Raw genomic sequence first — 24,507 nt, forward strand, 5'->3', positions numbered from 1 at the left:
ATTCTTTCAGACCCCTGCAGAACGTACATTTTTTCCTCCTTCTGTTTTGGGTGTAGGCTATACTTGATTTGTGTGTGAACAATAATACATAGTAATTAGGGGGAACACTTTATGGCGAATGGTATTCATCCAGAAATGGTTATGTAGGCTATACTTTATTATGCGATATTCAAAGATCCCCAGTATTGTTTGCGTCAGAGCTCTGGTTTGCGTAGTAGGGCGGCGCCCTCTAGTGGAAATAAGAATGCTGAAGTGGAACTCAATAAAAATGCAAAATGATAGGCCTAATAAAATCTCCAAAAATAAACAAGTAGCCTTGCATTAATAAGTAAATGCTTCGTTGAGCCACAGTCTTATGGTGTAACCAAACATGTTATTTTTATTGATTTAAAAAGTAACACGAGACCCCTGAGGGTAGATCATACTGTTTACACTATTACAGTAACCACCAAAACTACACAGATAGGGACTTGAATATTATAGACATTACAAAAATCCCTTTTTTACTTTAATATACTAACCATGACAGAGAAACATCATGACACCATGTTTGCTGAGCAGTATTAGAAATCCGTAACGTTAAGGGAAGACGTTCCATGGACAATCTGTAGGCTATTTCATATGAAACATTTTCATTAAAAACAGGACATCCTTCTTGGATGGATTTGTATGCTTACCAGAGGCCAGGTTGTTTAGTGCAAATGTGTTACAAGGCATTCCTGGCAACAAAACAATTTTATTTGAAGGAGTCACTATAAATGCAGTGAGTACAGTGGACTGTAGTGAACAACACAGAAAGCTATATTTGCACTCCTAAAATTTAAGTCTTATGGCAGGAAAATCCACAGCGGACAGAAATATTGTTGCAAATGGGAATTTGTCCATTCTTAATAATACGTTTAAAAATGTGTTTTATTATTATTATTATTTTTTTTTTTTAAAGAAATATCCATCCAAGAAGAACTGAGCATGGATCCCTATGCATGTAGAGAGAGAGAGTGTGTTCAGCCCTAACATGACCATTAAAGGGTGCCATACCTTGGTCTGATAGTTCACCACTAGATCACTACGACTGTGAGGATTAACAGGAAACAATAGCACTTTACATGACTAGTGAGCTGTTTTCTTTTTTAAAATAAAGGTCCATTTGTGAATCAGTCACATTCAGAGGATACAGGCTGACAAGTGAATTCGTTTGCCCGGGAAAAACCAACACTCTTGGCTTCTCTTTGCCATCGTACACATGGAGGAGGTAGACTTGTGTGCAATAATCAGTGTAGGTCCGTCGTGTAGTTCAGCAAGGTATCTGAGATCAGATCCAAACATGCAAATTCAAATGTCAAATTAAAAAAGAGCATGTATCAGGATTAAGCTGGGTTTAGTTTGGAGAGAGGAAGGTGTTTAATGAATTTAGCACCAGGAGGGCGTTGTATCAAAACATTTCAAGTCTGTTTACTTGGTCTGATGAGGTAAATACTTGGTGCACTTAATAGTCAAAAAAATTCTCCATGCTTCTAAATGAGATGGTCTATCCACATGACGCTGTTCAAAAAGACATCACAGCTGATGGAGAAGGACCTCTGATTGAGTACAGACCTTTACCTCTGTTTGAAAGTGAATCATTCAAGTGAATCAACTTATTTTCTTTGTAAATGTGGAATGAAACTGGTACTGGTGACAGGAGGGAACAAAACGGACAGTATACACAAGGTGATTCAAAAAACAATAATGTCCGTTCCCGAGAAATGATTATCAATTTAGAGACACAAAAGACCTTGTGTTAAATGCATTTGGGCCTTTAAGTCACCATGGGACTTGATGAAATATATTTACATACAGCTACTGAGACATGGGATGTGTCCACAAAATAAATAAATAAAAATGTAAACATACTGTAAGTCCTCAGAAAAGAGTTCATCCACATAGACCACAGCAGCAGTACTGTTCTCAGCAATACAGCCTGAACACCCCCGCCCCCCAACACATTTGTATGGCCACACATCAGACAGCAGTCAAGGGGAGAAAAACGTCCAGCATCTGTGGCGATGAGTGAGTTGGTTTTGTGGCGCTGCACACCTGACATGTGACGAGTGTGCTGGAGTGGGACTACATCTGACCTGAGAGGATCATTTTCGGACTCAACCCATTGAAAGATGAACAAAAAAACAAAACAAAAACAGTGAGACTTGAGACGGTTAATGCCAAATACAGAAAGCGGTTGAAATAAAGGTGGTTAAGTCAGCGAGGGTTTACCCGTAGATTACAATAGGCCGTGCACGGTGGCTCAAACAGGGCTCTTAAGAAGTCAGATGATTTCAATACAAATGTTATGTTGTATTTCGTTTTGAAATGTCAGTGTATACAATGTTACATGGCATTCAGAGCACCCACAAAAAAGCCATTTCACTGGCTTTTGCTGGTATTTAGTTTTGTTTCTTTGACATGTGGCATCTTGAGAGGTGTTGTTTTGGATAGTGTTCATGTCTAATGGAGTCCCTCCCACCCAGTTCCTCCCTGTTTTTTTTGGAGTTCAGTGAAAATTATACACTTGTGATGGATGCTTTTTGAGTCCTCTCAGTTCGAGTGTTGGGTGCGTCAGGGGGGTGTCGATAAGGGTAGGGCGGGGGGTTGCCGCTGGTGTGCCGAGGGCTCAAGGCGAGATTCTGTCGCCTGTTACTCTCCACGTTGCTGGACGTGTTGGAGGCCAGGCTCTCCCGCGTGCTACGGGAAGGAGAGAGAGAGAGAGAGACAGAGAAACAAAGAGAAAGAGAAGGAATGAAACAGAAGAAAGAAGCAGGCTGGACAGACTAGAAAAGATGATAGATTGCAAATGACCTTCCTGTGTTTACAAAGCAGTGTCAACAGCAAATTACAGAGAGCGAGGCTGATTGCTCTCATATGGCGTTTGGGCAGCTCTGCTCCCATCAGTGGTTAACAGGTCTGGGTTCAGGGGGGTCTCTGCATGCAAACTACAATTAGGACGCCGTCCAGGCTTGCCATACACTAGCAGACAGACTTCTGTGCAAGTACAAAGGAGGGAAATGAAAATGAAAGACCACATGAGGGAAAAGAAGAGGGACTACATGAAGATTAGAGGGAGAAATATGAGGTGTGAATAGCATTTGGATTCTATACAAATATGAATTTTTGCTTGGACATATTTGAAGACCTTGTCTGCGATCATATTATAAACTACTAAACTGGTCTTACTACTGTCTCCGCCCTTATTGGGAAAAAAAAAAAAAACGCACCAGAGATGTACACTTCTTTAACCCACTACTAGTGCAATAATGAAAGAAAATCCCGTTAGGAGTTTAAATCAGATTCAGGCCTGCACCAATGTGATGCGTCATTCTCACAAAATCCCCCACCATTAAAACAGATGTGGGCTTGATTGTGTTCACTGCCATATGTGTTGTTGATTGAACTAATACGGTTCAGTGGTTTACTAATGTGCTCTTAGACATTTTTGGAAAGGGGAATGATCGACAGAGCTGCCATCGATCATTGGTGATGGGGCAAGCCACCCATGAAAGAGTTAGGGAGGATCAGCAATTCTCAATCCAAACAGATGACAAGCTCTGATTTATCATAATTCACTTAAATATTACAGCCAGTAATGTCTGCACATCTTGTGAAATCACATGAACCATCTTTAAAACGTCCAAAGTGTAAACTTTTGATCAACTAGTATAATCTAATATGATTTTATCAACTAATATGAAGTTGAGTGTCGACGTCTTTGCATTATGGAGACTGATAGACACATGTCTGAATAAACAGGGTAGTTAGAGTTTGTATCTGTATTTAGCCCATGTGACACTGAAAGGAGCAGACTCACCACACTCCTTTGTCTGGTAAAGACCCAGGTAATATCAGCATTTTTTAAGGGAAATGGCAGTTATAGTGACAGCCATCACATGTGAAACATACTGTATATTCAAGTGCACATCTGGATTTTCAGTTTAGTCACTGTATTTTGTTCCGAGTCGAAAAGAAGAAAGCCCAATGTTAGCCAGACAATTTAAACTGGAGACACGGATCTTACCAGTGACAGAGGTGCTGAAAGGCAGTGTATAAAGTAATTCCCTGAAATATTACAGCTAGTGATGTTTCCACATCTTGTGTGAAATCCCAACCAGACTTGTTCAAATTGGCTAAATGTCAACTTTTGATCGACTGAGACTGGGAGGGCAAATCCTCGTAAACTGTAAGAAAGCGTGATGGATTAATTGTGCAGATGACGTGTGTTTTGCTGTTGACAGTAATCGTCTGAATGAGACAAACATGGAAAAATGCAGCAGGCAGGGAATGTGTGAACTGTTGGCAGCATATGAGAATCCCACCCGAATAAATGGCGAAATATCATCACAGTTTCCGTGTAATTAGATTTGTGAGGGAGAAGATTTGACCTCAATATGAGTGCAATTTTCAATTACGTCATGAGGAGTTTAATTTTTACAGAAAAATAAATAGCAAGGGGAGAATGAATGAAAGGGAGGCTGGGGGGAAGCAATGAACTCAAGACAAAACAACACAGGGACCAACACGGATAAACATAAATACGACGAAAACAAAACATACTTTAATTTGCAACTTAAAACATACAGTTAAACACTTGCAAAAAATGTAACGACAAACAGAACATCTTTTTCTTCTGAGGTTGTGAGAAGAACTGCTTGATACTGATCAAGTTAGAAAATGTATTGGCACTTGTTATGCAGGCTGTCTGTGTGTGTGCAGACATTCACTCCCAGCTGTAGTTAATTTAACCTGAGAGAGAGACGAGAGACTAGACGGCCCAGTGCTTTGAATCATCTGACCTACAATACCACTTCCTCTTAGCATGTTCCAATATGTAAACAGAGATGCCAAACCCAAATGCATTGGAGGGCCAGTTCCAATTTAAATTGGTTAACTCATATGTTAAAAAATGAGTGTCTTGATAGCCTTAGACATGCTGGATAACATTTTGGCTCACACCATCTAAAACATGTACACATTCTGACAAACCTACAGAAGGGGATGAGCCTTCACAGTTAATGACATCAGATGAAGACAAATTAAGAATTTATTGCTATTATTTGTAAAAGGCATTCAGTCAATGCTTCTCAGCAATATTGTCCATTAAAACTAGTTCTGGGTGTTGCCCAGTATGTCACTAGCCTCTTAGGAGACAGCTGGGAGGGACTAGGGAGGATCACAGACAGGCGATGGATGGGGTCCCCATCACAGACAACTCAGTGGCATCACGAGGGCATCAGGGAAGTGGGAGGGGGATGGAGGAGGGAGACGTAGCTCAGGTGGCATGGTGTGGCATGAGCACCAACATTAAACACTGAACCTGCTGGCCAATGAAGGCAGCGCAGGGAAGAGTCCTTGAGCCCTTTAGTGGAGGACTGCAAACAGTCACCTTACAGTAGAGCACAATGGCAACGCAGCTTTCAGTCTGAACTTTGTAAACGGAGAGAAAATGTAACAGCTAAAGTTGTCGATTGATATCCATATGTTTTAGACCACACCATGCAACTCTGAGTCAGGTCATAGTATAAACACTGGGCATAGACATGAGAGATTGCAACAAAACAACAAAACCACACACATACACAACAAACAAAACCAAATATAAACAAAAAGAGACTTTGTAAACAAATGTTCCAATTCAAAAAAACAAAAACAGGTAGTGGTTCACTTAGAAAATCGATCATGATTGGTTTTAAACAACATCATGATGTCTGAAAAGGTATATTTAATCAGTGAATAAGTCTTTTTTTCCTAACAGGCCTTTATCCCCAATAAAATACATGGGTCATTTTTCACATGAATTCTGCAGAATTCTATGTCATAGGGAAAGTCTTGGGTTGAGCAAATACAGCATCACACCTCATACTTACAGATTTGTATATTCACAGAATAAAAAACAAAACCTCTACCCTGCCTTTAGTGTGTAGCGCACGTTAACAGGCCCGTCCCTCTAGGGTGGACTGCGTCTTACCGTGGTGAGTTAAATCCACTGTCCACAGTCACACTGCTGCTGTCCATGCTGTCGAGCCGCGTGGAGTGGGCCGACTTCTGGCTGCTGCCGTTGTCGCTCTCCTTAGGGCTCGGGAAGGTCAGGTTCTTCTCGAATTTGCGCTGGAGGTCACGCTCGCGCTCCCTCTCCAGGAGCCACTGCATGGTGCCGCCCCCCTCGTGCGTCTTCTCCTCGCGCGCCGCCTTCCGCGACGTCTCCTCCGAGTCGTCGTCCGACACGTTGTAGTAGTCGAAGGTGTTGTTAGCGCCGGGGTCTGCACACGCCGCTTGCTGCTGCTGCTGCTGCTGCTGTTGCTGCTCCCCCCGACCTGGCGAAGGAGGCAGGGAGCGGGGCTTCTCAAACCGCTCCTGTCCGTCGCCAGGGGCAACGTCCGGGGCCTTGGTGTGTGTCGTGGCGTTCGTGCAAAGCGTGCCAAGCTCCGGGTACCCACTGTCCACCAAGTCGGGGGGTTTGAGCAGCATATCCTGGTTGAAGACGTCCGCCATTTTGTCCGCCTTGCACGAGTCGGAGGGGGGCTGGTGTGAAAATCTGCCATTTGGCAAGGGTTCGAGTGTCTGACCAGGCACCTGTAGGGACAAGGCCCCCTGTCCCTTTGCAGTGTCGTCTTTATAATCCACAGGATGGTGGGAGGTGAGGAGAGGCGTCTGTCGTTCAGAGTGCATGCTCATTCGCAGGGAGTCCATTGCAAAGTCGTGTGGGGAAGGTCCGCAGGACAGGACCCCTTCGCTCAGTGCACTGCACTGGAAGTAGTTCTCGTCGGTGCCAGATGGCTTCGGGGAACCGGTCTTCAGGTCTGTGTTGTAGACCGGCAAACTGTCTCTGCTCTTGCTCTTTTGCATGGGCTGGCAAAAGCCAGCGCTCTCCAGCGCAGCCCTGCCCATGTCAGGCACAAAAATGTCCGGACTCAAATTAGCAGCAGAGAGCAGGCCCCGGGAGAAGTGGGCGACCTGGGCCGAGGCCCGCAGCGTCCCGTCGTCGGTGTAGTACCGGCTCCCATCTTCGGGGCTGCACTCAAAATCCTCCGGCATGTCCAGAAAGGGGCCCCCCAGTGGGCCTTTGGAGTTGTCCATGGAGCGGGACCTCTCTTTGGCCTTCTCCGAGCGCTCGTTGCGCGACTTCCTCTCCTGTGTGTGGCTGTGGCTGCGATGGACCTTGGAGTGGTGGTTGGAGGCGGCCCTGGACGGCTCGGGGAAGGGCACCTCCGTCCGGCGCTTGGCCAGCTCGCCCGACACGTCCCACTCGGGCGCCGTGGTGAAGTGCGACTCCACGATGTTGGGGTTGCTGTGCACCATGTGCTTCCCGCGGTTGCGCTCCATCGAGTACATGGCCTCGCGCGGCGACCGCACCAGCGACGAGCTGTAGAAGCGGTAGTCCCGGTAATCCCGATACTCTCGCTCCCCCGTCGCCAGGTCGAGGTTGGATCCCTCGGACGGGTTGCCCCGGGACGCCCGCGTCTTGCTCTGGGAGCGCGAGGTCTTGCCCTGCTGCTGCAGCGCCTTGCGGTGGCTGCGACTGCGCTTGCTACGACCGCTCTGCTGGGCCGAGGAGCTGGCCTTGCTGCGCTGCGCCTTCTCCTCCTCCAGCCTCTTCATCACGGCCGTGTGCCTCGCCAGGTTCTCCACCGTCAGGTCCGGGTTGATCCGCCGGATGATCTCCATCTCCACATCACGCGGAACCGTCGTGGGCGTCTCCTCGTCCCGGAGCGGCCACTCCTCGGGCGGGAACTGGCCGGAGAAGGTGGCCAGCTGCTTGGTCTTGTCCTTCTTGAAGCTCAGGCGGAAGAGCTTGAGGCCGAACTTCTTGGACTGTTTCTCGCTGCCACCGCCGCCGCCGCAACCGGCGCTGCTGCTGCCGCTGTCCTTGTGTTTGCCCAGAGTGTCGTTCTTGAACGGAAAGCTAAGGGTGCTCTTGCTCTTCTCGGTGGGCGCCGGCAGAGCCTGGTGGTGTTGCGTCGGAGGCGACGGGTGGAGATCCCGGTGCTCCTTCGCCGCCCTCCTTTGCAAGGTGGAGGACGAGTGGTGCTGCTGGTGATGGTGGACGGGAGCCTCCTCCCGGTAGCCGACGACGTATGGCTCGCCGTGGTTCTTGTGGTGGGACCTCTCCCTCACGCACCCCGAGGAGGAAGGGGTCATGGTGCCAGAGTAAGGGGACGTGCACTGCTGCGGCGACTGCAGCGTCTGCAACGGCTGAGGCTGCTGCTGATGCTGCTGCTGCTGATGCTGCTGCTGCTGATGCTGATGCTGATGTTGCTGCTGCAGGTGCTCAGGTATCCGCTCGTCCAGGTGGTACCACTTGCTGCTGCTGCGGATGAGGGACGGCGTGATGAAGTAGGTCTGCGGCGTCACGATGAAGTAGCCCTCGGGACTGGGGTAGATCTTGCGCTCACGCACCAACACGTTCAGTGTATGCCGCAGGATCTCCGGGCTAGGCGTGGGCACACCTGCGTACGACACAGAATGGGATTGGGCCATTGGTGAGCTCAGTGGTCAGATTTACTAGACACAAGTCATATCTTTTGCATGAAAAGGGCTTAAAGCCATTAAATCAGTTTAACAAACCACTTCACTTTTTTACAATTTTCAATTAATGAATCATGTTATTTGTGCTTTCTTTATTTAGGTATAGATTGAAAATGGAAAATGGAAAATCATTCAAAGGGGGAAAAAAGATTTGGGAAAAACAACACACAATCCTCCAATGTGGATAAGATTCACAGTGTAACTCTTTATCATTAGTCATCAATTATTTATATATGGATTCCACTCCTGGTCTCTGGGGCATGGGAATATCTTTGACGCAGGGCTTAAAAACCGTCTCCCAACCTAAGCCGTTATTGGCCTACGCCAGAGTGCACTGTCACTCCGCTGCATATAAAGTAGTATTTCTCCCTGTTTCATCATGGTGCCCTTTCCGCCAGTCCCATGTGATGCAACCCCCCACCCCGACTGCGACTACACACACTGCAGCAACAACAAAAAAGAGAAAAGCCTCCTGCCATCCGGTAAAGCCCCATTAAGTTCCCGCCTGCAATATCAGGAGGCTGATTAAAAGTGCCAAGCATGGCACCTCAGTGTTCTCTCTCTCTCTGTCTGTTTCTCTCTCTCTCCCCTTTTCTCTCTCTCTCACAGAGCCGGCAAGTCAGAGTGACACTACGTGATTAGTGTCCCACACGCAGATTGTGTGCGTGTGAGAGACGCTGGATTGGAGGGGGATTTTCCTGGGTTAATATATTTGTTGTGTTCTAATCTTTGTGTGAGATCTGCATAACCTCGACCTAAAGAGAGTAATAAAGCCGGGTTGATTGCAAATATATGCTCTCCTGAAAACACACTCACACACATACACACACACACACACACACACACACGCATGTAGACAAAAGATCAAACCGCAGGCTCCCGCTCTGTATAGTAGAGCTTGAACTTGTTGGGGGGTTGCCTACCATTACATCATGCCACTCTGTCAGCCTGGTAGAGTACTACGGCTTCTCTTTTCTTCCTCCTTCGGGAATTTAAAATGGAGAAATACTTCCAGAAAGGAACAGACACTGAAATGGAGTCAGCCCTGGTCGGGCGCAGAGCCTGCCGATCGGGGGGATCTGGGCCAGAATCGGGACCGGGTTCAGAGCTATACTGTTTCTACTATTTTATTTCTGAATGTATAGACCTTTCCACCATGTTATATTCAGTGCAAGATTTAAATGTATGTGTCTATGGATATTATAAATACTATGTTTTTACATTCAGAATGAGGATCAATTTCTTGTTTGACAATCTGCCATAATTGACCGATCACAAAAGTTCGGTCCCTTAGTTATTGTTGCTATGTCTATCAAACTCAGACCAGAGTTGACTAGAACTTCAATGGTAGCTGTAAGACTGTCTGTAAAAGTTACAGCCCAAGAGGCTCTTTTAGAGAAAGACAGGAGGTGACAGGAGGTGAGTGTGATTCACTGATATTAATATTAGCTAGCTGTGCTAGATAGACTTGCATGCGTGTTACCATGACACTGGGTCATGTCATGTAAGGAACATGGTACTGCAAATAAACGGAATCATATTAATCAAAACAATCACATTATACACAATGCTGGCAATGCTGAGCACAATAAACATCTTTGTTGGCTTATCATCTCTCACGTGAAAAGTGTGCAGAGATGACATACAAACAGATTAGATTCAGACCCCAATTTAGTTTCTACATGATCAGACACGGATTAGCAGTTTAACCCCACAACACCACTACTGAAGTAATCTATTTCAACTGTCCCATGACAGACCCATGACTGACTTCAACAAGTTCATTATTTTTCTCCAGGGACTGGGTGTGTAGGTTGGTAGGGTGTGTGTGAGGAGGGATGGGATTGGGGGATCAGTAACCTGGATCATCCTCATCCTAATCTGACAGACGGACTGGCCTTGACCCCTCAGAGGATGAGTCAGAGACAGCATTCTCCTCCATGCAGCGTGGTCAGTCATCCAATTAAGACATGGACTGAGCTCAAAACTTATAAGATGGTGTTAGCTGTCGGCTAATGACTGTGCTTGCTAAGGATGCCACAGCTACTCGACTCTACAGAACAACTTAGTAAATAAACATACGTCTATCTAGGTAATTTGAAACCTGAGAGAGTTTTACTTTTGAACAAATTATGCAGTGGACAAGTGGACTGCCAGACAACGTTAGAAAATAATATATATTAATGAGAGATGTGCAGATTAGCAGTAGACTGCTAACAGAAGAGGGTCTCTGTGTTATGGTTACATAGCTAGCCTGCAAAGATTAGCAGTAGACTGCTAACAGAAGAGGGTCTCTGTGTTATGGTTACATAGCTAGCCTGCAGTCCTGTGCAAGGATTCAGTTTGGCTGATTAAATTAGCTTGATCTGTATCACATGTTCTGGAGGGATGCACAGACCTGCATGCCATAAAGGCCTGAAACAGTTCAAACTAGCTTTACATTATTACTGCTAAATAGGCTGGGGTATTGTTATATTTAGAAACGTGGACCCTTTGAAAAGAAGAAGGTCCAAGAAGCCATGGCTGAGATTGCTCATACATATCTCAAAATAATTAATTGCCACTTCAAAAGTTCTTATGGCCACTCAATATGAATGGTTCATAACAGTTTTACTTCAATATTTAACATTAAAATGTAACATTATTGTTGCACACCAGAAGTACAACTGCAGAGGCGATATGAATAGTTTTAGGGGACATACAAAGCCAAGAGATACAATGGGGTCCCATTCATTATTCTCTACATTCCTGTAAGCCTGTCCTCACAGTGCTAATACTTTAATTGTGCAGTAAGTCAAGTCTGCTAAAGGAATTCATGTGAACGTGAAGGTAAATCAATAATCTATATATCATTAAGCTCTCAATAGTGCCACACAGAGAGGTGGACCCTCAGTGAGGAGGCATGAGTGTGAGCTGCTGGCAGATTTCCCATGCTTGGGGGAGAGCACGGCAGCATGTGGTGGGGGCGGTGAGGCGTACCTGGGGACAAACATGAATTTCACTCATTTTAACTACCACCTTGAGCGAAGTTGAAAACCTTCCTGCCTGCAGTAAATTGTTCTGAGATACTCGTTATTCACCGTTAAAACGCACCTCATACTTGAAATGCATATTTCACTGAGGTCTGTTATGACCACATCTGGAGAAAATCACTCCGACACCGGGCTGACCAAGAGCCTGCCGCTCACGGCGAACCTCACTCTTCCAGTTACTCTCAGCAAGGGATTCATTCATTCTGAGGTTCAGGCATTAATCTAGCATCTGGTAGAAAATCCCAGGGCAGATTTGTTCTCCTGATTACGTTGTTTCCTCTCACTTGATGCATTTTTTCCTCCTTTATGCTTATTTCAGTCTTTTGGTATGAAAGAAGAAAAAAAATGGCTTCAGGCAGAATAAAAAATCTCCTGAATGGATGCTGAAAAGATTTAGATAACTATGGAAATCACTGTGATGATGTCACACCAGCAAGATGGCAGAAACACACACACACACACACACACACACACACACACACACACAAAGCATCTGATCAGCTTTCCATACAGCATGCCTAAAGAAAGGTATCTGTTAGGGTATTTGTTTGTCAGCACTCAAACATCTTGCCAAACCACGTCCCATTGGAGGGTCCCAGGCTCACACTGACACTAAACCCGTCCAGGTACCTGTCTGTTATTCTTGTAACTTTCATCTCCTGCAAATCTGGGACTTTCCTCACAAACCACTTTTCCAGTCCGGTTAGGGAATTTAACATGGAGCCAACACTATGTTCTATCAATCATGAAGGATGCAGCTTAGGTTAACAGAGCTGACTTTAAAAGCAAACTACCACTCACACTACATGAACAGATATATTTTTACTAACAGTAGCAATAGCTGGGAAAGGTGGAAGGTTAAGAGTGGAATATTCCCACATAACCCACATCACATCTCTCATTTTATACAACTGTGACGCATCACAGCCAGTTGTACAGTACAGTACAGTGGGAACAGGGGCTGATGCCAGTGGCTGATATCATAATCCACTCTCCATCTCTAATGTACATTTATTCAAGCGCTATGGTCTCTCGCTTACTCTGTCCCTTGTACACTTGCATAGATGTGCGTGTGAGATCATCTCTGAGATGACAGCATCGGTCACGTAAACAAAAGATGTCAGACGGTCACATAGTAAAACATCTAAGAGAAAGAAAATAGGACATCAAAGAAATCAGATAAAGAAAATGACACACTGTGAAATGTTATATCTCATAAACACAAGAAGAAGAAAAAAGCAAAAACTGAATGGCACATTGTGAAACCTACTGTACACAAACAAGTGGAAAAGGACAATGTGAAACAAACCAGAAACGTACCATGGAGACACATACTGAATGCATCATAAACAAACCATGATGACACATAGAGTATTAGGTAATAAAGGGGGACAGACCAGCGTTACCTGGGAAGCATGCCGCCAGATGCTCGACAAGGCTCTCCTGCGTGACGGGCGTGCGGGCGGCGTTCATGGCCGAGATGGCCAGGCACAGGATCTCTCCCAGCGGAATAAACTGGGACTGACTGATGGGCGACATGCTGATGGGAGACACATCACCTGCAGAGGGGCACAGAGCAACAGGGCAGAGAGTTAGAGAGGGGGAGAGAGACTGTGTGTGAGTGTGAGTGTGCGAAAGAGAGAGAAAGAGTGAGAGAGAGAGAGAGAGAGAGAGACTGTGTGAGTGTGCGAAAGAGAGAGAGAGACTGTGAGTGTGCGTGTGAGAGAGAGAGAGAGAGACTGTGTGTGAGTGAGAGAGAGAGAGAGAGAGAGAGACTGTGTGTGAGTGTGCATGTGAGAGAGAGAGAGAGAGAGAGAGTGTATGAGAGAGAGAGAGAGTGTGTGTGTATGAGAGAGAGGGAGAGAGAGAGTGTGTGTAAGAGAGAGAGAGAGAGAGAGAGAGAGTGTATGAGAGAGAGAGAGAGAGAGTGTGTGTGTATGAGAGAGAGGGAGAGAGAGAGAGTATGTATGAGAGAGAGGGAGAGATAGAGAGTGTGTGTATGAGAGAGAGAGAGAGAGAGAGAGAGAGAGTGTGAAGAGAGTGTGAGTGTGGCTGAGGAGCAATGGTGAATTTTGTGTGGTTCCAATCAAAGAATCAAAAAGTCTTTCTTAATAAATGCAAAATGAACAAACCGACCCCCAAAAAGACCGACAGACAGATGGACTGGACTACATTTCTCCAAGTGATGTTTGGACTTTGCACCAATCACACATTTTGTCTTGCGGCCCTCCACAGCATTTTGTGTGCGCTATGTTAAGTTGGACGGCTACTGTGGAATACTACTGATATTAAAAAGCAACTGTACACACCAGAATCAATCACAAGAACAACACATCAGCCTGAAATGGATGTTTTGTCTCCAGAGTGAAAAAGGTATTATGATACCTGGATTGTTAGCTGTACTTGTGAACTTGTGAGAGGTTTAGCTCTGTCCCACTATTAATGTGTGCGGTAACACAAAGTTAGTATGAAAAAAATGAATTACCTTCATATCACATTCAATATTTCCCTCATAAAAATATCAGACTTGGAAACTTCGCATGTCTGGACTTTTCCCCCAGGAGAATCTGTTTGCAACAGATTTATAACGTTGATGTGACAGAACCGATTACAAATAGGCAGCAAATTGAGATTAACCATGTGTGTTTACTGAATCAATTGATGGATGTACTTGTAGTAAATCATTGAAAAGACTTGGGAAAACATTTCTTTGTCTTTTGCTTGCCAAAAGTTGAACTGGCAGAACCTCCAGCTGCCTCACAGCTGTTGAAGTCTAATATAGTGCCTGATCATTTGATAACTAATTGATGGCTTGACAGATGCCTTACATGAAACATATGACATACTTTGCAAATAGTTTCCTGAATGGGAAGATCATATCTCTGTTAATTGTTCACTTAAGTCAAAACGTTTCATATACAACAATCATTTTGTGCGGCGAAAGCAAGCTGACTTTTGCATTAAGGATTCTGACTTTGTGTGATTGCCTCTCTGGAACTCTTACAAGCACAACAACCAAAACCAAGAGCTCAGATCACACTTGGCTGACGTACAGCCCGACGGCTGAGTGAGAGTAAAATTGGTGCTCCCTTCCATTCCACAGCCACGATCGTGACCACCACCCGTGTTGGCACAAGACGCGTTCCCCCGGCAGCCAAATGGCGACCTATCACCTGGAGGGCGATCACTAGCAGGTGGGGAGATTTTGCATGTGTGTGTGTGTGTGTGTGTGGAGGTTTGGGGAGAATGTCTAAGCACCAAAGGGTGCCTAGTCTAAGCACCAAAGGGCTGGCAATGCTTGGGGCAAGCAAAGCCAGCACTCGGCTTGGTTCGGGGACCAAAAAACACACACATGGTTAACGCAGGGGCCTGGCACCGGGAGCAGGAAATAAACACACACATGGTTAATGCAGGGGCCTGGCACCGGGAGCAGGAAGTAAACACACACATGGTTAACACAGGGGCCTGGCACCGGGAGCAGGAAGTAAACACACACATGGTTAATGCAGGGGCCTGGCACCAGGAGCAGAAAGTAAACTGATTAGCCTCACTTGCCCATGTGAAAGACAGGGCACCCTACACTTGCACCAATGTGATGAAATGCCTGAGCTCCAGCGTGTAAGACGGAGAGGACACTCTATCTCTAGTCTGCCCAAGAGAGATGGAGGTGACACCGCTGCAGAGTGTTGGGTGACCATGCAGGGCTATGTCTGATGGGTTAACTGGGCTCCATATCATTGGTAAATATGCATCATAATAAACTGGGTGAAAGACAGAAGACAAGTCAGTCAAGAGTGAGTTCTAGCCAGCGGAACTGGTCGAGTGGCCTCTAGGCTACTGCTGCAGACAGTTTCAAGAACACACCTGCAGCAACAGTTGGAGTCTATGTTTGAAGAAGATAATGCTGGTTCTTCTTGACAACTAAGAAACTGTTTTGTGAGCAAACACTGTTATCAGCCCCAACTGAAACATGACAGCAAGTTATTGAAACAAGCAAAATGAGGAACAACATAGCTGGTTAAAGGGTAAAGCATTGGTAAGGTTATGGGTAAAGCATTGGTAAGGTTATAGGTAAAGCACTGGTAAGGTTACTACACTCTGATAAATACTCTTAACTAAGTATCCTATGAGATCCCTGTCTATGTAGTAAACTTGAGAAGAACTAATTTATTACCAATGTGCCATTTAAAAATCCGTAATGATACACAGATACAGCCATACGCTGTGTATAATCCTCTGAACTGTCAAGTTGAATCCTGGCCTAGTTTGTTTTGGAAAAATGAACACACATGATGTGTATCAGCTTTCTCGTGGCTTGGATATGGCACTTTATCAGGTATCAGCCTAAGTCCAATGCCGTTTAAAATGTTTTTAGATATATAATATTTTTTTTTTTTCGTCCCTCAGAAAATCGCCAAAGTCCTCCACGGAACAGCTGTTTCACTCTGCAGCAGTGTGGACATTGATATGGGTGGTTTTCCAGGCCTTTGATCTGTGTGACAGGTCAACAGCTCTGGGCTGAATGAAAAGGGCTGATAGGAATCAAACTGCAGGACGTCAGGGCCTCTTCTGAATCACAATGGCACGGGAGAAAGCTGAAGACTGATCTGAAGCAGTAACAACACACTCGGTCTCTGTTGGCTCCGACACAGGCTCTCAGCTTAGTCATTGTTTTGGCAGAAAAGAATCCACCTACTGACTTACCAAGATGACACATTCATAAACAAAAATATTAATCCGTTTTCCTTTTGTTGGTTTTCTTATCAAATCTCAACTTAATATAAAATATAATGTTGTAAGATTCTACAAGGATACTTGGACTTTGGAGACAAACGGTGTTTCCCAGAGAATTGAATTCCATTTGTGGTGGTTGGTTTGCAGAATTAACTTGAGTGCATCAGTTTTTAACCAATTAGCACAGCGTGGTTATGATGCTAACCAGATTTAAGCACAATTTAGTACAACCTGGAAAATCATTGTGTGGTGGTCAATATTGATATTGTGGTGGGCCGCCACAAATAAGTAAATGTATGGGAAACACTGAGACAAATATAGGGAAAAAACTATAACTATATACATATTAGGAACTCACATTTTTAAATGTGGTAGGAAGACAAAACAACAATACAAAAGTGGTACCACAACTGAAATATTTCATTCCTACCCTTAAACATCTCCACACCAAAACAAGGTCATTCACACCTTCCCCATGCACAGAGAGGTGCAATCAAAGTGAACAAAAGCCGATATAAAAACTTGACTTATCCGATCCCGATGGCTGTGGTGATAGCAGAGAGAGGTTGGCCCAGGAAGTGACCTCATTCATTCAGACGTGTCAACAATACGCTCAGCGCAGAGGGGCCTGATAGAAAACATGTGATGCTACTCTGCGGGCCTCTCTCTGCCCCAGAGAAGCCAGCGAGCGAGTGAGAGAGTGAGCGAGTGAGAGAGGGAGTGACAGAGTGAGCGAGTGAGCAAGTGAGAGAGTGAGTGAGTGAGAGGCCGGCACGGCAGACATTTTCAGACATGTCTGGGGCTCTCTCGCTCTCTCTCTCTTTCTCAAACTCCAGTTATCACCCCCAGACACACACACACACACACTAACCCCTCCTGGTTTCACCCACCCCCCACTCCAGCATGGCCGACTGGGGTCCCTCAAGCACGACCCTGAGCACAGCTGCGGAGTGGTGGAGTCATAGTGGAGGAGAAGGAGGGGGGTCTTAAAGTGACAAAACCTCTCTCTCTCTCACACACACACACACACACACACACACACACACACACACACACACATACATCAAACCCTCCATTCTCATTCTTCCCTGGCCAACAACTGCACAAGCAATCCCAAGCCCTCCCCCAAAAAAATCTCACCACACGGGCCATCTTTAAATTCCCATCCTCCTCCCTCTCGTCCTCTCTCTCTCTCCCTTTCTATCTATCTCCTTACGGAGCAAGCAGGAGAGGAGGGGTCCTTCACCGGAGACGAGAGACCGTGGAGGTCAGGGCATGACGTGAGGAGGAGAGAGTCCGAGGGGACCTCTTCAAAACACCAAGCTTATGACTGAGAGAAGGGGATGGGGGGGGTGGAGGGAGGGGTAAAAAAACGCAGGTATCACGCTCCCTCAACGTACACACACTAACATCTCGCTCTCCAGAGGCCCTCTCTGCTGTCCGGTGATGGCGCATAAACGTTTGAGTTGTGGGATGGGCAATAAGGGAAGGGAAGGGAATGTGTGTGTGTATGTGTGTGTGTTGGGAAGGGGGGGGGGTTATGGTAGAGGCTTAAGAGGAAAATTCTGCGCCTGACAATTCAGTGGTAGACGATTCCCCCTCATAGCCAGCCGCTCTTTGTCCATGCACCTCCTGCTCGACCCCACCCCCTTCTATTGTGACTCAGTCCAGCCCTGCTACGTAACACAACCTAATTAATGCACACACACACATACGCCACCGAGACAAGGGGGGAAAAGAGCGAGGCGCTCGCTAGAGCAGGGAAAAAATTAAACGAAGGATAGATATTCAGTACCTTGGCTTTTTTTATTCCCCCTCTCCTGCTTCTGGGTCGCTCCGTAATCCAAGTGCGATTCAAAGGCAGCTCTTTTGGCTGCTGTCTTCAGACAAATGAGCATTCACTCCAGGGTCTTACCCAGAATGCTCCTCTCCACACAAAGACAAGGGAGGTGTGACCAATCACATTGTGGCTCGGCTGTGCTCCGTTTGCCGTGCTGCTCCCTCCCCTTCTCTCCCAGTGAGTGCCTGCTGACACACAAGCCCTCCCCCCTCCCCCCACCCCAGAACACGTCGCCATGGCAACGCTTCCCAGCAGTTGCCCAACGATTTGCTGCCTAGAGAGGCTCCCATTAATTTCCCCTACGTGTCTCTCTATCTCTCTCTCTCGCCCGCTCTCTCTTGCCTTTGCAAGCCCCGTGTGATTGAACCAGCTAATTACAAATTAAGGGGCCAGTGCAAAAGGGCCGACTCAGGGCCACTGTGCTCTGTGGTGTGGCAAAAAGCAGGTGAGACTCATGCTTCTCTCTCTCTCTCTCTCTCTCTCTCTCTCTCGGGGCTGGCAAGAGAGGTGGGGGAAGGTGAATGTCTTTTGTTATCCAATTAGGAACAGACTCAACCACCAGTGGCTATTTAAGGAAAGGGAGAAGACTTATTTGCCATTATTTATCATTACACAACATCCTCGAACTTAAAATGGTGGAGCAACAAGGACCACTCATAATGATAAATCTGTGAAACATCCCCCTGTGCTCCGAGTAAGCTTTTGAATGAAATCTGTGATTAATTACAAAAAAAGTATTCAAAATACCCCCACATTAGGAAAAGGGTTTGAATGCATGAAGACCACCAAGAAGTACCAGTCTAAGCAACACGGACAGCGGTTTACTTGGGCCAATGTTTGTGGCTCAACATTCAGATCCGCAGGGCCAAGTTTTTATTCAGTGGCAAAAGAATGCAAATAAGGCTCCACACTATAGGGAATGAATGCATACTTGGGCCATGTCACAAGAGAACAGACAGACGGAGCCATATGGAAAACTGTTTGCTGGGGTTTGACAATTTCAGTTGCACATTCAGAACTGGTGGGTCAAGTTATTAATTGTTGGTATCAGTGCTGGTAGTAGCTTCTGGCAAAATCTGTTAACGTGACAAGAGGGTGTGATGAGAAATAGGAAACAGTGTGAATGTGTGTGTGTGTGTGTGTGTGTGTGTGTGTGTGTGTGTGAATGTGTGTGTGTGTGTGTGTGTGTGTAAGTAGCATGGGGAGACAGTGTGAATGTCTGTGTGTGTCTGTGTGTGTGTGTGTGTAAGTAGCATGGGGAGACTGTGAATGTGTGTGTGTAAGTAGCATGGGGGAAGGGCAGTATGGCCTCCTCTCCTGGCCACAAAAGAAGGGATTAACATTGACTGCTAGACAGTGACTTTAAATAAACTGCACTCCAACCAAATAAGAACCAGAGGCAACATGCAAAAACTGCACTGCAGCCCTGGATCCGCAAGGCCGTGGGGTTTGGGGTGGACACCAGTAGCCAGGGGAAGAGTGACAGGACCAGGCCTAAGCCAGCTGGCTCCTGGCTCTGGTGGGGAGGAGGAGGCAAGTGCCTCGGGGAGCTGGAAGTTAACACTACTGTCTCACGGATACTAAAGCTCCGGACCTGCCTGTCAAACTCGAGTCTCGGGACTAATTGTATGCGTTTCGCCGAGCAAGCACCAAGATGGCCTGAACTTCCTGCAATCTGAAACCGGAGACCAGGTGCTGCTCCTAGCAATTAATAGACACGGGTGCCTCCTGCAAACCCAACAGAAATTATGTGCTCACACAGTACCCAGGGTGCATAACGAAACTTTAAATGTAGTGATATTATATTATCACTTAGATTGGGAAAAAAAAACTAGATAAGGTATAATTGGGGGCTAGTAGTATTGAGTTACTAGCTTTTCCTATTATTATTACACTTCCGCCATTGGAGTCTATGGCAGCCCATAGAACGCCTAGCTAAAAAGTGCAGATTTTTGGCAGAAAGTTTCGGGACACTCCACTGACCACTCACACTCATTTACGGACCTCTAAACCCAGCCATCTAGCGCCACCAACAGGTCAAAATCTGGCCGAAAATTGAACCGCTGGGTCTAAAGTTATGAAATTTGGCACACTGATTCAGCACTGTCCCATGATCACTCTCACCAATTTCCAGAACTCTATGCCCAACACTCCGATTTTCACATATCAGGCACCGTTGGAATCCCTGGACCGACCTAAGTTCAATGACCCCTATTACGTCACTTTCCGCCATATTGGACCTCCGCCATATTGGATTTAGTCCAAACTCTACGAAAAGTTTCAGTGGTCAGAAATTTGATCCGATTTTCACGGAACTTGACGGAGATGATCTTCTGCCCGAGCCGCAAAAACGATACTTGCCAGATTTTTCAATTTCAAATTTGTTTGCCCGTGACAGCCAATCAAATAAGGCGACGAAGCCGCCAAACAGGAAGTGGACTAACATCTCCGTGACGCTTTGAGTTAACATAACAAAACTTGATACCATTAGTCAGGACAATGTCCCAATCACTCACAGCAATTTTTATGCATATACATTAAACGCTCTAGCGCCACCACCAGTTCAATGCTGGACATGCGTTCATGCGCGTGATCCTTGACTCTTTTGTCTGATTTTCACAATTGAGGTAGCGTCTGAATCCTTGGACCATCCTGAGTTCATCTACCCCTATCCCGTCACTTTCCGCCATATTGGACCTCCGCCATATTGGATTTAGTCCAAACTCTACGAAAAGTTTCAGCGGTTACAAATTTCATCTGATTTTCACAGAACTTGGCGGAGATGATCTTCAGACCGAGCCGCACAAACGATACTTGTCAGATTTTTTATTTTCAAGTTTGTTTGCCCGTGACAGCCAATCACACATGGCGACGATGCCGCCTAACAGGAAGTGGGCTAACATCTCGGCTACGCTTTAATGTATGAAGTCCAAACTTGGTATAGGGACTTGGTACCTGATTGTGGGGATGCACTAGGAAATTGGCATCATTTGGCCTCTACAGGGGGCGCTGCAATACAGGAAGTGAGCTTGTATCTCAGCAACGCTTTGATGTATGAAGTTCAAACTTGGTACAGGGACTTGGTATCTGATTGTGAGGACACAGTAGGAAATTGGCATCATTTGGCCTCTATAGGGGGCGCTGTAATACAGGAAGTGGGCTCATATCTCAGCAACGCTTCGTTGTATGAAGTCCAAACTTGATACATGGACATATTAGCTGATTGTGAGGACATGCAAGGAAAGTGGTCTCATTTGGCCTCTAGGGGTGTTGCAATAAAGAAAGTGAGCTCACATCTCAGCAAAACTTTGGTGTATGAAATCCAAACTTGGTAGACGGACATGGGAGCTGATTGTAAGAACGCACAAGGACATTGGTGTAATTTGGCCTCTAGGGGCGCTGTAACAAAGTAAATGAGCTTATTTCTCAGCCGTTCTTTATCCAATTGCCATCAAACTTGCTCATGCCATGGCAACGCCATTCCTGCTATAGCGCACTGCTTGGCCCCCGCATTGCTGCTTGCAGCTATATTATTATAAAGAGACTGCAGAGGTGCCAATCAAAACCAAGTATTTCTCTTGCAAAAATGGCTGTCTGTGTATCTGGCAAGGAATTCAGTATTTTGTTTAACGAGACCCCAGAAACGTGACCCCATAAATCTCCCTTTAGGACCAACATGAAGTACAGTGCCTCACCTGGCGTCTACACACAAAGTGGCCTTGTAATCCATACATAACACACTGACCGGTCCTAATCAGAACCATTCCTGATGAGAGCAGGGGATTTGCACATTTAACTTTCTTCTGGAGTTCATAAGGCAAGCCTGTGTGTAAAAGGTTCAGTTATGTGCTCTGTTAATATTTCATAAAATACACATTTTGAGGTACAAGGAAATATACATAACGGGGGAATATAACTAACTAACCAACCGCCACCAACCCTGCAGCAAGATTCATCTTTGAATATAAAATGTTTGCATATATTGCCAGCATAGCTGTGAGAACTATGCAAATCAGTTGAAAATACATACCCACATGTCTGGATGGAAGTGCATATTATGTTTATATTAAAATACGTGTGTAATGGAAAAAAAACCTACAATTCAATGAAATAAACTAATTTAGCATGAGGGTAAAAATGTTGATCAATATCTAGCAGAGAATTAAAAGAGCTGGGTGTCTCTGAGGTGGCCTTCAGAGGCTTGCTGAGGAGAAGCTTCACCTGCTCAAACACTAGATGGTGGTAAGAAGCCAACAACAGCCGTGAACCAATTGGAGGAAAGGAGCATGACATCACATGAAAGAGCCATGAACTGGCACTCTGCACGCGTCTGTTTGTGTGTGTGTGTGTGTGTGTGTGTGTGTGTCCTCCACTGTAACCACCCTTTGTTTCATCTCTCAGGGAGATCAAAACATGTATGATATGTAACCACTCTACTGTGCTTTTGGATCACCGCTAAATCCTGCAGCAAGTTCAGGCACGTCCTGCTGGTGCATTATCTCCTTATGCACCAGCAAGTGCAGCTTGATTTAGACTTGAAAGAGATGAGAGAAAGTTCCTTCAGGTGAGGGCTCTGCATTCCACACATCAGATAAAATAATAACAAAAGAAACAACAACAACAACAACAACAACAGCAGGGCGGACATTTTTATCACTCCTGCTGCTACTACTGGTGGCAATGTATTTGTCGACTCTAGCATGTCCAGTGCAATCCTGCTCAGCTTCTCTCGTACCCTTCCAATAACCTAGCTCCTTTTAGCCCTGTAGTAGGCCTCCTGGCACCACAAAAGTTTCACATCCACCAAACCACACCGTATTTTTCCTCATGTGCACACAAAAGAGCCCTAGCGAGCTGGAGCTGAGTTCAGAACAATCCCGGCAGAATAATGTTTGCTCTCTGTCGACCGCACTCCTTAAAATGCTATCCAACCCAAAGCTGATGAAAGAGGAGACTTGCACAAACTTGAAAACAACACTACGCGCAGCACGCCACACAGCATAAACACAATACACAACAGTGATGTGTGTGACTCACTTCTGGGTCCTCTCAACATTATAAACAATATTCATTCAGGGCACTGCAGGTCAAAACAGTGGACATCGACATACTTTGTTCAATATAAGCAATAGGACACAGTTGAATGAAAGTCTCTGCGGCATGGGTGAAGAAGAACAACACACATGAATAATGCTTGCAGCCAATGCCAAAACCGTAGGCACATGTAATGTAATTTGTCTTCTTTCCACACAGATCGCAACAGAATCCCTGGGAGCCTCCTGACTCAAGTTAGGCTACTGGATTGTAGTCACAGAGTAAGAGGGCCACTAAAACAACATCAAATACACATAAGCTGCGTATCCACACACCCGGCAAATGTGTTTGCTTTCTGTCGGGGTCTTTTTTCCCCCTGAGCTTGACTGAACTCGTCTGCTACATTGAACACCAGTGGAAGAGTCCCAAAAGCCACATTATCCCACCGGCGACAGGCTAAAGACCCAACGTTTAGACTGAAGCCCACTAAGAAAATTCAGGCCTGTGTTGTCTCTCAGCCAATTGCCCGGTCTACTGCCACACTCTTAGCCATGGGCCATCACTACTCCCCTTCACTGTGACTTAAAATGGCCATAACACAGCTCAAAAACATCACCACAATAGTCCATCTTCTTAAGCTAGAGAAGGAGAAAACGACAGGAAATGACAGCATGGAAACAGTGCAGAGAGCTGTGGGAAAAGGTCCAGCCAAAGATTCGATGCTGGAATGAAATTTGAGTAATCGCATGTCTAATCTCGCAAGGTCTGTGGGGCTGAGAGCTGGCATCTGGCACAGTATTCTACGCCAGTCTGACCACACACACACACCCTCACACCCACATACACACCTAAACACACAAACACACACACACACACACACACACACACACGATAGGAAATCTTCAAGATAAAGCTTCCATGTCTTGTGGGAAGGGAGATTTCGGCGAGATCCTCCGGGCCCAGCTGTTGTTTGGCCGAGCCTCGTGGCTCTCCGTCTGCCTGGGCCGAGGCCATTCTCTCCTGGGTTTACATGGGCGTTATTCTCTGGGCTACGATTCACAGTGAAGGAGCTGACCTACTGACCAGATGCTCTCGGTCCATAAGCGCCATGTGCTAACAACTTTAACACACTTTCCCATAACAAAAGCAGTCACATTAGCACTCATTATATATGATTAAATGCAGGCGTCAGCTTTTCTTTTCAAAATGTAAACTACTACTGGGAAGCCGTCAGTGAGTTGATAACCAAATAATGACTTAAATTCTTATCCAGGAACAAAAACACAGTTATTGTGTGCGTCACAGTTGTACGTG

General features: G+C 45.8%; 1 protein-coding gene across 6 annotated transcripts in view; it reads right to left on the bottom strand.

Annotated features, from left to right (window-relative positions):
- Positions 1 to 353: 353 nt before the first annotated feature.
- Positions 354 to 24,507, bottom strand: part of stox2b (storkhead box 2b) — a 71,245-nt gene continuing 47,091 nt past the window's right edge. For 3 of the 6 annotated variants that reach the window (XM_048231788.1, XM_048231782.1, XM_048231785.1), the window contains 3 exons: positions 12,983 to 13,144; positions 5,996 to 8,474; positions 354 to 2,721 (listed from right to left, as the gene is read on the bottom strand). In XM_048231788.1, the coding sequence (XP_048087745.1) occupies positions 2,541 to 2,721; positions 5,996 to 8,474; positions 12,983 to 13,124 (2,802 nt within the window). In that variant the 5' untranslated portion in view covers positions 13,125 to 13,144 and the 3' untranslated portion in view covers positions 354 to 2,540. Of the gene's footprint in view, positions 2,722 to 5,995; positions 8,475 to 12,982; positions 13,145 to 18,114; positions 18,252 to 24,507 lie in introns of those variants that run through there. The other 3 variants (XM_048231784.1, XM_048231786.1, XM_048231787.1) reach the window with 2 other exon arrangements.

Source organism: Alosa alosa, chromosome 21 (assembly GCF_017589495.1).
Source record: "Alosa alosa isolate M-15738 ecotype Scorff River chromosome 21, AALO_Geno_1.1, whole genome shotgun sequence".
NCBI lineage: Eukaryota > Metazoa > Chordata > Actinopteri > Clupeiformes > Clupeidae > Alosa > Alosa alosa.